The following is a 14361-nucleotide window of genomic DNA, read 5'->3' as shown; positions in this document are numbered from 1 at the left end:
CCCCCGCCCGCCGAAGTCTGCGCGCGAATGCCGTGGCGCGAATTTGGGACTGCAGCGGCGCGCCGAGCAGAGCTGAGGGTGTTGCCGGGGCAGTGGCGCGCGGGACTCGCGCGAGGCAAGTTGGGCTGTGCCCGCAGGGCTGGGAGGCTGAGGGTGACCAGCGTGCCGAATGCTTGGGGCCCATGCTTCGCCCGTCGGGGTGGTTGCAGAGCAGCGGTGTGGGGAAGCTGAAGAGGCCCAGTGCGCGGTAGGAAGGGGAGAGCGCGGGCTCAGGGCTGCCGTACAGAGGGCAGAGCGGCGTCTGCCGGAGGGAGAGGGGCCAAGGAGACGAGGGAAGCAGACGGATGCGTCAGGGTCTGAGGAAAGGCCTGGAGGGGCGGGGGCCTCTTGGAAGGAGGAGGGGTCAGAGAGCGCTGAGGGGCGGGGCCAGGGAAAATTTGTTGGTGGGCGGGGCCAGATGGGGATAGTGGCTGTGTTGGGTGGGCGGGGCCATTAGAAAGGATGGGGCTATGGGGAAGGTTAATAGTGGGCAGTGTCACCTGTAAGGGGTGGGCCCAGATGGACGGAGGCGGGGTCAGGGAGAGGTCAGTGCAGTGGTAAGGTCCAGGTCTAGGTAGAGGCCTCGTGAAGGATCGATAACCTTCTGGATAGGGAGAAGTCTGGCCTATGTGTGACAAAGGAGCGGAGCTGAAGCAAGGGCGGGCTAGACAGCAAAAATGGAGCCAAGGCCTGCGAGGAGGTGGGGCCGAGGAGAGGAGAGTTTAGGGAAGGTTCAGGGCTTGGTTTTGCCCGCTGAGTGTGGATCGGAGAGGCACAGGAGCTTGGGGAGAGAAGAGAGAAGGATGTTGACTTCCTCAGGCGAGAGGGAAGCTTGGAGGGTCCGTGGGAGGGCACTTGGTGCTGAGAAGAGAAGAGACCTGGGATCTGAAAGCCAAGCGGAATCCGGGAGAGGAGACAGCAGAAAGTGGCATTAAAGGCATCGCTGCTTGGCCTCCATCCCTATTTTCGGCACGTTTCAATCTTAGACTTGCCTATTCGGCAACCTAAGAAGGAGGCATGAGGGAAAGGCGCTTTAACTTCATTTTGTTTTCGGATCTTTGAGCCTGCTAGGCTGCTGATTTCCCCCTCCATTCCCAGAATTTGTATTCTAGTAGTTCTGGGAGTTTGCTGGGTATGTTTTAAACATGAATCCTAGGTAGTTCTCAACTGAGCTCCTCTGTTTCTGGTATCCGTCATTGACTGGCTACATAGCCCTGGGCAGGGCACTCTCCCTCTCCTATCTCAGCTTCCTCGATTGTCTTTAGAAGGATGCTGAGCTGTTTTAAGTCTCAGAGGATGGGAGAGTAGCATATTTAGGGAAAGGTGTGAAATATTTGACAAGGGTGGGGTGTGGCTTGGCTCGAGCCTTCTGGCCTGTCATCCCCAAATTGTTCAAAGACCCCTTTATATTCCTCCTCTTCACCATGGCCTCCGACTTTTCAAAGGTCCTGCTTATGAACCCTGAATTCTTAAATAATGATGTTTGTGTTACTTCAAGTTTTAGTAATCAAAGATAAGTATATTGGCCAGTGCATTCAATACCAGGCACAGTTTTAGGTCCTGTGGATGTGTCACTGAACAAAACACAAAATCTATACCTTCGTGGAACTTACATTTTAGCCCTACTCTGCTCAGTGCAGTAGCCGCTAACCATGTGTAGCTATTTAAATTTAAATTAGTTAAAAACAAAAAACTCAGCTCCTCAGTCTCTCTAGTGTTTCCAATGCTCTGAAGCCCCGTGTGGCTAGGACTACCATATTGGACAGCGCAGATAGAGAACATTTCTATCATCTCAAAGTCCTGTTAGACAATGCTGCTCTGGAAGGGGAGACAAATTCTCATTTATAGTGTCAGGCTATGCAGAATGCTGTGATAAGGGGAGAGGCTGTCTTAGCCAGAGTGTCAGGAAGCCCCCCTGAGGAGGCAGTGTGCGAGGAGAGAGCTCCCTGAAGGTAGGAAGTGTGTTGACATGGCCCAGTCTCCGGGGTGGGAGCTGGTTGGTGAGTTTGAGGAGCAGCCTGGCAGCCAGCTTGGCTGCAGTGAAAAGGATTGAGGAAATGAAGTTGGTGAGTTGGGGGAAGGGAGAGGGATTCAGACTGTCTACAGCCTTGTGAGGACTTCGGAGCTTATTCTTAGTGTGATGGGACGGTGGTGGCAGGGCCTGGGCTATAGCAGTGGAGCGACGAGAGGTGGTTGACTGTGGGTTATTGTTTGGAGGTAGAGCCAATGGAGCTTGGAGTAGATGAGTTTAGGGTGTGAGAGAAAGCAGTGTGTTAACAGGTACTCCAAGGTTTTTGTCACCTGAGAGGCCCGGGGGTGGTGGCTTTTGCTTGTAATCCAGAATTTTGGAAGGCTGAGGCGGGAAGATTGCTTGAGGCCAGGAGTTCCAGACCAGCCTGGGCAACATAGCTAGTGGAAATGTATCATCATAAAGGTCTTTATCCCATCGTCTTCATGTTAAGTAGGGGAGGGAGGAATGGGTTAATCTTGCTGCCTCAGGGGTGGCAGAGACGGAAGAAAGTCCACCTATAAGTGGACCCTCAAAAGTTCAAACTAGTGTCAACTGTATGTATGTTCTTATTTTCCCCTGTCTTACAACACCAGGACTTCTTTCCATATTTGTATATAGTATTCGTATAGGGTGCCTTCATTCTGTCGTTTTGTTGTTGTTTTTATTTCGAAATAATTATACATTCAAGGAAGTTGTAGAAATAGTACATCCAGCTTCTCCCAATGGGGACATCTTGGATAACTCTAGTCCAATATCAAAGCCAGGAAATTGGCATCAGGACAATTCTGTTAACTAGACTACAGACCTTGTTCAGTTTTCAGCAGCTTTCACACGTGCTCCTGTGTGAGTGTGTGTGTATCTGTGCACTTTGATCCCTTGCGTAGATTTATGGAACCCCCATCACAGTTGAGATATAGAACAGTTCCCTCTCCACAGAGGAACTCCTTGTGCTTCCCCTTTATCGTCAGCTGCCCCCAACCCCTGACAGCTGTGACTCTGTTCTCTATCTCTAGTTTCGTTATTTGGAGATTGTTGTATAAATGGAATCACATAGTACGTTGCCCTTTTTTCCACTAAGCAAAATGCCCTTGAGAATCACCCAAGTTGTTGCTGTATCAGTACTTCATTTCTTTTTAACGTTGTGTAGTATTTCATCCTCATTTGATATTTTTCCTTTTATCATGTATGTATTTATTTATTTCAGTAACAGCTTTATTGAGGTGTAATTCAAATAGCATACAACTTGCCCATTTAAAGTGTACAATTCAGTGATTTTTTAGTATATTCCAAGTTGTGCAGTCATTACCACAGTCAATTTTAGAACATTTTTGTCACCCCAAAAAGAAACCCCCAGACCCTTTAGCTCTCATTCATTCAATTTTAACCCTGCACAATATTCCACCACATAATTGTACCAGTATTTAGGGAACCAGCTCCCTGTGGGTGGACATTCCACCAGTTTCCGATCTTTTCTCATCACAAATAGTACTGCAGCACATAACTCTGTACTTACATCACTTGGCCCACATGTGAGTGTCTCCGTGGATGCAGTTCACAGAAGTGGGGATGCCATTGTCATACAGATGCCAGGTGTCTCTGCAGAGACACCAACCAGCTTGTCCCCACTTCCTTCAACCCAGCAGTAGGGAGAGTTAGAGGCCAACCTTGAAAACCCTGAGTTCCACGCTAAAGAGGAGCATGGGCTTTGGAGCCAGCCACGCCTGAGTTTGAAGCCTCCCTTAGGCCCCAGCTGTGTCCCTCTGTCCTTGGTACCTTCTACGAAGTGGGGATGACCTCACCTCTCTAAGGGCTGGCCTGAGGATGTTTGGGAATGTGATCAGCTTGTCAGACTTCTCTTTGGCTTCCTAGTAAATGCCTGTGTCTTCCTCCTTCCCTCACAGCTTAGCCTCGCGGTTTAGAGGTAAGCTGGGGCTGGGTGCGAGGGGGCGGTGCAGGCAGAAGATCTGGAGCGGAACTTACTAGACCTGGGTCGTGTCCCTATAACCTCTCTGGGCCTCAGTTTCCTTATCTGTAACAGGGTTGTTGTGAGATTCTGTAAAACTGAGAATGTAAAGTACCTAGCCGGGCCGGGGAAGCACTCAAATAATAGTGATCATAGCCGTCGATACTCCCTTCTCTCCTGTCCCCTCAGGATTTTGGTGGCTAAGCCCCTAACCTACCTTCCTTGTGAACTGCTTGGTGGAAAAGCCTGGCTTACTGCCTGCTCCCCAAATGGCCCTGAGGAACCTTCTTTGGAGTTTTCTGATGCTAAGATTGAGTCTGAGCTCCTGGTGCCAGTGCTGTGTTGGCCGAGGCTGTGGGAGAGGAGTGCAGACGCAGGCCGTGGGGTGCGGGTCAGAGAGCACCGATTTCAGAAAACTAGAGGGACCCCCATGGGCCAGAAAAGATTCCAGTAATCCACCCAGAGGTCCTGCTAAAACTTCTTTGTTTTAATATCTATATTTATAATAGAAGGAAAGGCTCGATTCCAGTTAGATGTTTGCAAAAATAAAGTTGTAATTTCTTTCCCATCAAATTTCTTGAATTCTGTTGGACTCCTGGGCGGGGGGAGTGGGTATGTTCTGTGGACCCCCGATTAAGAACCCTTCCTTTAGGGTTACTCTGAACTGTAGAAACCCTAGTGACTATTACTGATTTCATCAAGTAATAGATTTATTTTTTTAAAATACACTTAATTAAAAAATTATATTTTGAAGGTATAACGTTTTCAGATGGCTCTGAACACAGAAGGGTGCTTGGTAAAAGGTCTCCAGTGTCTGTCCCTCCCAAGATGCAGCATTGTTTCCCAGCAGAGATGTTCTGTGCATAGGCAAGCAGATACATTTATATTCTTTCTTTCGTACACGGTTTAGTGGTGTGCTCTCCATGATGTTCTCCCCTCTGTTTCCATTAACAACATACCTTAGAAATTGTTCCACAGTTTATTTATGTAGACCAGTGGGTACAATTTTATGAACTGCCATGTTTTGCGGTCATTTTAGGACATTATGTAATCACCTTAAAACAATTTTTCACTAACTTTAACTTTCCCTAACCTGAATAAACTCTTTAGGCCCTCAGTGTGTTCTCTGTACTTGATGAAAAGCAGGCTCTGTGTGGTACAGGAGGCATCTTTTCTGTTTCTCCGATCTGGAACTTTAATTCTTCACTGATTAATCTCACTAGCAAATTATTTTGGTTAATAAGAACAGGAGTTTCTTCTTGAAGAATCACGTTTCCGATTTTGTTCTTCTGTTTGTTTTTTTTCTTTGTGAAAGAAGGGGTTTTATGTGTTTGGATCTCTGCACAATCAATACCCACACCAACTATTTGGATTTCTGTTTCAGGAACAGCTGACAAGAGAAGAGAAGAATTGGACAGGAAGAGAGAATTCTGACGCCAACATGCAGCGAAGTATCATGTAAGGGCCCTGCCGTACCCCCAGTCCTTCCTTTTCTAAATCTGTGCCTTAAAAAAAACAAACCTCAAGTTAGACTTCAAGTTGCAATTTCCAGGAGTTGAGTAGTATGGAAATGGAGAGTGGAATATGGAAGACATTAGTGTATTGAACATAACTTTTTAATTGCAAGGGACAGAAACCCTAACCCAGTGGTTCTCAATCAGCAGCAATTTTGCACCCCAGGGAGCATCAGGCAATGTGTGGAGACATTTTTTGTTGTCACAACTTAGGGAAATGGAGGTTTGCCATTGGTGTCTAGTGGATAAAGACCAGCCATGCTGCTAAACATCCTTCAGGGCTCAGGACAGCCCCCCAAAACAAAGAATGATTCAGCTTAAGGAATCAGTAGGGTCTAGGTTGAGAAACCTCATGCTAACACAAGCTGGCTTCAGGGAAAAAAAGAAAGGAAATTTCTTGGCTTATGTAGTTGAAACCTTCTGGAGTAAATGGCCTCAGGCTTGTTTGGATCCAGTTGCCAAAACTTTGTCACTGAGAATCTGTTTCTCTCCATTGTTCAGCTCAGCTTGCTTCAGTGTTATTGTCTCTCAGGGAGATCGATCCCAGAGGAAAGAGGTTGTCTCTCTCCCAGCTGTCTCAACAATATCTAGAGTCGAGTTTCACTGGCCCAGCTTGGGTCACATATCTCTCCTGAACCAGCCACTGTAGCTACAGGGGTGCAGAGCTCTGATTGGCCAGCCTGGGTTGTATGTCCACCCCTGGTTGTGAGTAAAAGGGCAGGCCCACTCAAATCTTGTATATTGAGAGAATTTGGGGTAAAAGGCATCCCAGGAGGAAAATTGGGGGGCTGTTACCAGAGCAAGGGAATCAGGGAATGGATGGTAGACAGACCTAGACCTGGACATCCACCACAGAAACTTGGGAGATAGTGGCTTATGCCAATCCTGCGTTTCGGTTTTCTCATATGATGAGAAATCTGGGGATGGTCTATCTCAGGCTGATAGCACCTTAGATTGCTTTCTGTCTGCTTGCTTTGCTTTATTTTCTTTTTCTGTTTTTTTAAAGATTAAACTTTTTATTTTAGAATAATTTTAGATATACAGAAAAGTTGTAAAGATGGTACAGAGTTCCTGTATACCCCTCAGCCAGTTTCCATTGTTGACATCATACATTGCTATGGTCCATTTCTAACAACTAAGGAACCAACATCGGTAGATTACTATTAATTAAACTCTGCACTTTATTGTTCAGATTTGACCAGTTTATTTTATTCATTTTTTTAAATTAATGTCCTTTTCTGTTCCAGGATCGAATTCAGGGTACCATGTTACATTTAGTTGTCACATCTCCGTCTCCTCTGGGTGACAGTTTCTCAGGCTTCCCTTGTTTTTTATGATCTTGTCAGTCTTGAGGAGTACTGACCAGATACCCTGTAGAATATCCCCCGATTTCAGTGTGTGCAGTAGTATCATAATTAGGCTAGGGTTATGGGCTTTTGGAAAGATGCCACTGAAAGATACTGCCTCGTGTCAGGGGTGCATAACATCCCTGTGACGTCATGCACAGCTCACCTTCATCACTTGGTTAGGGAGTGATAGCCAGGCCTCTTCACTGTAAAGTTCCTATTTTTCCCTCTCAGCGCTTTCTCCTTTGGAAGCAAGCTCCTCAGTCCAGGTGATCTCGAGTTAATTGGAAGGTACCTTGCTTTATTTATATTTTTCAGAGCACTTTGCACCACCTGAAATTTTATATTTAGTTATTTGTTTAATATTTGCCTCCCCGCCTAGAGTGTTAGCTTCTTGAGGTCAGGGACTTTATGTGTCTGAGTCACTGCCAAATCCCTCAGGCCCAGGGAAGGCCCTGGTGTATAGTAAGTACTCAGTTAATATTTGTTGGATGAAAATTGGGGTGTGTTGTATCTCTCAGACGCATCAAGACAGAAAAATAAGTAGAGTGTTGCTTCCTCTGTCTGAGCCTCAGTTTCCTTGTCAGTCAAAGGGGTTGGTTGAAATCCTCTGTTATCTGCTGGGATGGGAAAGGGTGTTGGAAGCTATAGGGTGTGGCATGGATAGGTGGGGGATTGGTGCTGTTCTCATTCCCTTTTTTCCCCTCTTATGCTCCTCTAGGTCATTCTTCCACCCCAAGAAAGAGGGTAAAGCGAAGAAGCCCGAGAAGGAGGCATCCAACAGCAGCAGAGAGACGGAGCCCCCTCCAAAGTATGCAATGGGGCTGGGACATGGTGAATTTTTTCCTTTGGGAGTCAGAATTCTCTTGGTTGCAAGTGTTAAAAACTTAATTCAAAATGTATCGGGCCCCAAAAGACATTTTGTGATAGGCTGTGTCTGTGTCCCTCACCAGACTGAGAGGTCCTCAGAGCCAGTGTCAGCAAAGTAATTGAGCTGCTTTAACAGTAAACAAAGTGACAGTGACTTAGTTAAAATAAAAGCTGCCCTTTTCTCACTTCTAAGACTCTGAGTTGTTCAGGCAATTTAGGGCAGGTAGGTGACTCTGTACCACTAGGTTGTCCCAGACCCAGATTCCCTCATCTCATTGCCAAAGCAAGTCTGAGGTCCAGGGGTAAGAGGACATGGACACTAGCAGTCAGGAGCAAGTTGCATGTGTCCATCATGCCACTTACATGCTATTGCTCAGAACTCATCACGTGGCCATGCGTAGCTGCAAGGGAGGCTGGCAAGCGTAGTCCCTAGCTGGGTGACCATGTACCTTGCTAAAACTCAGGAGCTTGTATGACTAAAAGAAAGTCTCCTAATGAATGTTGGAGGCCGGTCTCTGCCCTAGATAGGGACTCCATTTGCTCTTCAGCATCACCTGGCACGGGGTGGGCATTCAGGGGGCCTCTGGAGATGTGATGGAGTGAAAGACAGATGAATGGATGGATGATAGAGTATTTACCAAGGAGGCATCTAGAAAATGTTCATTGAATGCATTGCAAGGAAAGGAAGGGAAGGAAATGTAGTGAAGAGTCTGGGGTGTTTGGGGCAGTGCCCCCACTCTGCGTGCTGTGATACCCGCCCACCCCACCTTTCCCGCTGTGCAGAACAGCTCTGAAGGAGTGGAATGGAGTGGTGCCTGATAACGACTCTCCAGTGAAGAGGCCGGGGAGGAAGGCGGCCCGGGTCTTGGGCAGCGAAGGGGAGGAGGATGACGACGAAACCCTGACTCCCCCTAAAGGAAAGGTAGGTCCCCATTAGCCTGCCCATTTTTACCAGAAGAAACCACAATTGCCATTGGCCTTTGGAACTGAGTGCAGCAGCTGCTCAGGAGAATTATGGAGACATTCCCCAGGAGGTGGATGAGTTTAGTGGCTGTGCCTGGGGATGGACAACCCGGTCCTAACTCTGCCCCTGCCCTGGGACCTTGAGCAGTCTCCTTGACTTCCCTGTGCCTCGGTTGCCTCGCCTGTGACACGCAGCTCCTGGTAACACCTTCCTCATGGGGTGGCTGGGAAGATGAAATGAGTCGTTTCACGTACAGATCCGAGAATGATGCCTGATTTAAAGTAAGGGCTCAGAAATATATCCAGTCTCTCCTGTGGCCAGAGAGCTTTTCATCCTCTCCAAATATGTTGGATGGCTTCCTTCCCCGGTTTAAATGTCATTTAATGCTTGTTCATGGCTCTGTGGGTAACGTCCGAAGTGCAGCACTTCTCAGTCTGTCACTGGTGAGGTCCCGTCACTCCCTGCGGGAAGCTCTGATGTGACCGTCTTAGGCCAAGCCAGTCCTTGTGCAGACACACCGGGCCTCTCATGATCTGCCCGTCTCCCCCTGCCCGGCGATACTCAACCTCATTGACACGTCTTCCTCGGCTCACTCCGTCTATCCCACTTCTCACGCTCTCCAGGTGGGCTCCCCCTCTGGGTCACTTGCTCTTTTCCCTGCCTAAAACTCTCTTTCCCAGATACGCATGTGGCTCGATCCCTCACTTTCTTCCAGGCTTTGCTCAGATATCACCTTCTTGGTGAAACTTCCTGACCACCTGTATTAGTTTCCCATTTTGCTGCTATAACAATTTACCACAAACATAATGGCTTAAAACAATGTAAGTTTATTATCTTACAGTTCTGGGGGTCAAGAATCTGAAATGGGTGTCACGGGACTGAAATCAAGGAGTCAGCAGGGCTGCATTCCTTTCTGGGGGCTCCAGAGGAGGATCCATTGCCTTCCCTTTTCCAGCTTCTAGAGGCTGCTTTTCTCCATTTTCAAAGCTAGCAGCACTGCCTCTTTCTGTGCCTTTCTTCAGTGGTCGCATCTCAATCTGACTCTCTTTTCCTGCCTTCCTCTTCCACTTTTAAGGACCCTGTGACTACATTGGGCCCATCTGCATAACCCAGGCTGATTACCCTATCTCAAGGTCAGCTGATTAACAACCTTGATTGGACATGGATGCCTTTAGGAGCTTGGACTTTGCCTTGGGGCTGCTAGGGAGCTGTGGAAGGGTTTTGAGCCAAAGAGAGAGAGAGATAGCTTGGTCCTGGACAGTGTTTGAAATATCTCTGTGAGACTTGTATCCATCAAGGTCTGAATGGACAGAAACCACACCAGTGATTTAAACAGAGGGAATTCAATGTAAAGAATTGTCAACTAAGCATGCAGTTGTTAACTAGTTACCCAAAGGGATAAAAAGCAAACTCTGAGGCACCATGGAGGTAGCAACTGCAGGATGCAGCAGCCACCCCAGTGGCTGTGGAGCTGAAACTCAGACCTCTGTGGCAGGCATGCTGGCAGATGGCTGCTGGGGTCCCTGAGCTTGGAGGAGGTGCCCTGAGGGCCTGGGACCCAGATCTTTGAGGAAGGGGGCCCTGGGCAGGAGGTGCTGGTGTCTCCGATGGGGCATCACATAGCAGGCCCTGCAAGGGTTGGAAAAATTATTGGTTGAATCTATCAGCTGCCCCAGGAAAGCCTGCTGTGCCTTCAGTCGTGCAGTACCCTCTAGTGCCCCTGTGTTGGCACTGTCTGACACAGCTGGAGGCCAGAGCAAAAAAGAGGTTTGCAGAGTCCTGGTCCTGTCATCACGAGGGAGATTGGAGAGCAATGGGCTTGGAGCTGAGAGGTAGTCACTGAATACCTGGCACAGGGCCAGTTCTTAAGTCAGTTGTTGACACAGTAGCAATGGCTTAGGCAAGCAATTTATTTTCCCCTCTAATGAGCACACAAGTCCAGGATCCACGTGGCAGTCTCAGAGCCAGAGGCCCAGGCCTCTTCTGTACTGTTGCTTCTCATCCCTAGTTGCCCTTGTTCAAGTGAACATCCATATTCAGTTAGCGGGAAGAGGACATCCAACTTTAAGTGGATGTTATTTGAACCAAGAGACATGTACATCATTCCCCCTTACATCCCATTGTGTAGAACTGATGCTTATTACCACTAGCTGCAAGGGAGGCTGGAAAATGTAGTCCTTAGGCCCATGACCATACCTAGCTGCAAGGGAGGCTGGAAAATGTAGTCCTTAGGCCCATGACCATACCTAGCTGCAAGGGAGGCTGGAAAATGTAGTCCTTAGGCCCATGACCATACCTAGCTGCAAGGGAGGCTGGAAAATGTAGTCCTTAGGCCCATGACCATACCTAGCTGCAAGGGAGGCTGGAAAATGTAGTCCTTAGGCCCATGACCATACCTAGCTGCAGGGGAGGCTGGGAAGTATAGTCTTTACTTGAGACATCATATACCTAGCCAACAATCAAAGATTCTGTTACTTTAGAAAGCAGAATTGTTATTGGGGTCTATGATGGGAGAATCTGGGACTGTCATACTATACTGGAGGGTGGAGTGATTGCCCAGGTGAGAGAAGACAAGACCTGAGTTGAGGCTGGAATCATGGGGCCAGAAAGGAGGGTAGGCATAGAGAGAGGTTTGGGAAATGTAGTCCTTCCTTTCCCACCCTCACTGTAGAATTGCTCTTTCTTTTTTCTTCCAGAAACCTGCCCCGGACTGCCTGAAAGTATCCCCTCCTAGCCCTGCCCCATCTCCTGAGAACAGCCCTTCCCTCTCTGACACCTCTCCCACGAGCAACTCCCCACTGGGGATCCTGAAGCGCCGCACAGGTAAGGACACACGGGCTCCTGCCCTTTCCGCTGCCCATCTTTCTGCCCACTTTATTTCTGGTCCACGTGGACATCCTTAAAACAGCTCTGATCTTGGTGTTGTGGATAAGAGCACAGCTCTGCCATCCTTCTGCTGTGTGATCTTGGGTAAATGACTTACGTTCTCTGAGCTTAGGCTGCTTTATCTATAAAACAAAGATGATAATTATGGTACCTACTGCGCAGAAATGTCAGGAGAGTTAAAAGTTAACACTTGTAAACTGCTAAGAACTGGGCTCAGCCCACAGTCAGCACCCAGTAAATGTTGGTCATTGTGAGTCTTGTTATGTGCAGTGGTGGAGGCCACACACCTCAGTGGAAACACAAGGGCAGGGCCTCGGCCCAAAGGAGACTTCTAGAAGAGAGGTTAACCAAGCTGAGCCCTGAAGGACAAAGAAAAGGCAGCAGGGAGAGAAGAAGGGAAGAGAGTTCTAGGCAGGGAGACACTATGAGCTGAGAAGGCCCTTGAGGACCGCGAATGGTTTGGTGTGCTGGCACAGAGAGCGCAGGGTTCAGGGTGATGAGCCGTGAGGTGAGAAGGTTCTGGGAAAACAGCCTGAGGAACAGCATCTTTGTCCCAAGGGGATTGGGAAGGTTTGGTACTGGGGAAGGACGGGGGAGAGACCACACGTAATGCAGGGTGGTGTGAGCAGCACAACCGATGTGGCTTGCTGAGCCTTGAAACATGGCGACTATGACAGGGGCTGAATCTTTACTGTCATGTCATTTTAATTAAATCTGCATTCGAAAGCTGGTACTTGATTCAGTTAGTGAAGACTTTCCACTTGGAACAACTTGGGATACCTAAACACAGATCAAGTATTTCTGATGAAAATTTTGTGTCCGAATTGAGATATGCAGTGAGTTCATCAGATTTTGGAGACTTAGCATGGAAAAAAAAATATTAATATTGAAAACATGTTGGAACCATACTGTTTGGGATATACTGAGTTAAGTAAAATATATTACTAAAACTAAGTTCACCTGGTTTTTTTTCCTCTTTTCATTAATGTGGCTTCTAGAAAGTTTAAGATTGAGAGCACCTTCTGGAGCGGGTACCATGCCTAGCACGTTACATCATTATTTACATGTTGGGATTATTCCCATTCTGCAGGTGTGGACAAGTGAAGCACAGAGAAATTAAGTAACCTGCCCCAGGTCACACAGCCAGAAAGCTGCAGGGCTTGAAGGATGAGGCCTGTGCTAGAGCAGTGGCCGTGGGCAGGCAGAGAAGGGGACAGGGCACAGAGTCTCTGGAGGGGCGCCATCGGTGGGTCTGAGCTCGGCGGGGCGGGAGCAGACAGGCCACGAGGTCAGCCACACCCAGCCCTTGGCTTTCCTAGCTCGGAAGCAGCTCCCGAAACGGACAATTCAGGATGTCCTGGAAGAGCAGAGTGAGGACAAGGTCCGAGAAGCCAAGAGGAGGAAGGAGGAGGAAGGTGAGGCACCAGCAGGTAAGAATTGTGTCTGTGAATGCTGAGGGGACCAGGGAGGGCAAGGGCCCGAGGGTCCAGGATGTTTGGGCCCCGCTGATTCAGTGCCTGTGTCTAGGCTTCCAGACGTGTCGGTCGGAATTCCACGGACCAACGCAGGCACTTTTGTTGTGAAAGCATTTTGGAATGCATTTTTTGGTACATTTGTTTTGCCATCTTAATTCAGTATTACTTCATACACAGTTTCCCATTCTTAGCTTCCATTTTCATATTTACTTAATGGAAAATATTTCTCCTGTAAATGATTTCTTTTTCTTGTAAATTTTGCCATAAAGCAGAGGCTCCCAAACTTTCTTGGCTCACAGCCCCTTTAGTGTCTTAGTAAATTTTTCATGGCATCCCTAGGCCAATACTTTAAAAGTTCCTTCTATTAAGTAGTTATGTCCAAACAACTATTAGATAATACACATACAGTGAAAGAAAAAATATTTGTATTTTGTTCTTAAGTAACCAACCGCTTACTTGTTAATGGGATGTGCACTAGGTGCTGCAAAACATCTCAAGCCATGCCACCCTCATTCCCTGTTCCACGTTGATTTTTGCGCAGTGCTTGATTTTTATAAAAGCAACCAGTGAATACCCAGCTTTGCAGAGATACATCATTACGAGGAATTGATCTAATACTGAAAACTAAAAGACCTCAAGCTGGTAGTTCATGCAGTGTCCAACAGATGTCGCTGGGTTTCCTTTGAAAACGTAAAATACGGTGCAGTGCCTCTGTGAGCGCCCTGCATTTTGGTGCATATGTGGGAAACGGCCACGAAGATCTGATCCATCGATGGTTTGGGGCCTCTGTGAGAGTATATCAATTGCAGCCTTTGTCACTGCCAGGTTTTTCGTTTGTTTAACAGAAAGTCCTCACTAGGCTCAGTTTTCCTAGGGCAGATTTGAATTTGGTCAAGATTTGATTTCCTGTTGGCAACTTTTAATCAGTCATTGTAAATTGCGCAGTTTTAGCTATTGTTATGTGGGGGTGGGGGCAAGGAGGGAGTGACCTCTTTCTACTAAGGCAAATTTTCCCCCAGTTTTTGCAGTTTTTATTGTTACCTTAGAGGTATGGTTTTTTTTTTTTCAGTCAGTTTTTAAAAGTTTTATTTTTGTCTATAACAAGCTATCATATGCATTTCAAATCCTATTATGGAGTGAATAATTCTAAAAGAATAGTTTATAAGGAAAAACTGACTGTATTTATTTCTCAGCCACACGGGCAAACATGGGGTGTGGGTTCCCTCAGAGGGCCCCCCCCCCCCCCCCCGGCTCAGAGTTGAGCAGGAGCAGGGTCTTATGCCTCTCATCACT

The 14361-nt window shown here is 47.5% G+C and overlaps 1 protein-coding gene across 4 annotated transcripts in view; it reads left to right on the top strand.

Annotated features, from left to right (window-relative positions):
* Positions 1–16: 16 nt before the first annotated feature.
* LIG1 (DNA ligase 1) overlaps positions 17–14361 on the top strand; it is a 38346-nt gene continuing 24001 nt past the window's right edge. For 2 of the 4 annotated variants that reach the window (XM_069458409.1, XM_069458408.1), the window contains exons 1-4: positions 5455–5471; positions 8527–8665; positions 11404–11530; positions 12913–13008. In XM_069458409.1, the coding sequence (XP_069314510.1) occupies positions 5455–5471; positions 8527–8665; positions 11404–11530; positions 12913–13008 (379 nt within the window). Of the gene's footprint in view, positions 116–5397; positions 5472–7594; positions 7685–8526; positions 8666–11403; positions 11531–12912; positions 13024–14361 lie in introns of those variants that run through there. The other 2 variants (XM_069458407.1, XM_069458406.1) reach the window with 2 other exon arrangements.

Source organism: Eulemur rufifrons, chromosome 24, assembly GCF_041146395.1.
Source record: "Eulemur rufifrons isolate Redbay chromosome 24, OSU_ERuf_1, whole genome shotgun sequence".
In the NCBI taxonomy this organism is placed as follows: domain Eukaryota; kingdom Metazoa; phylum Chordata; class Mammalia; order Primates; family Lemuridae; genus Eulemur; species Eulemur rufifrons.
The sequence above is the reverse complement of the archived record's forward strand: the minus strand, read 5'-3'. Positions and strand labels throughout refer to the sequence as shown.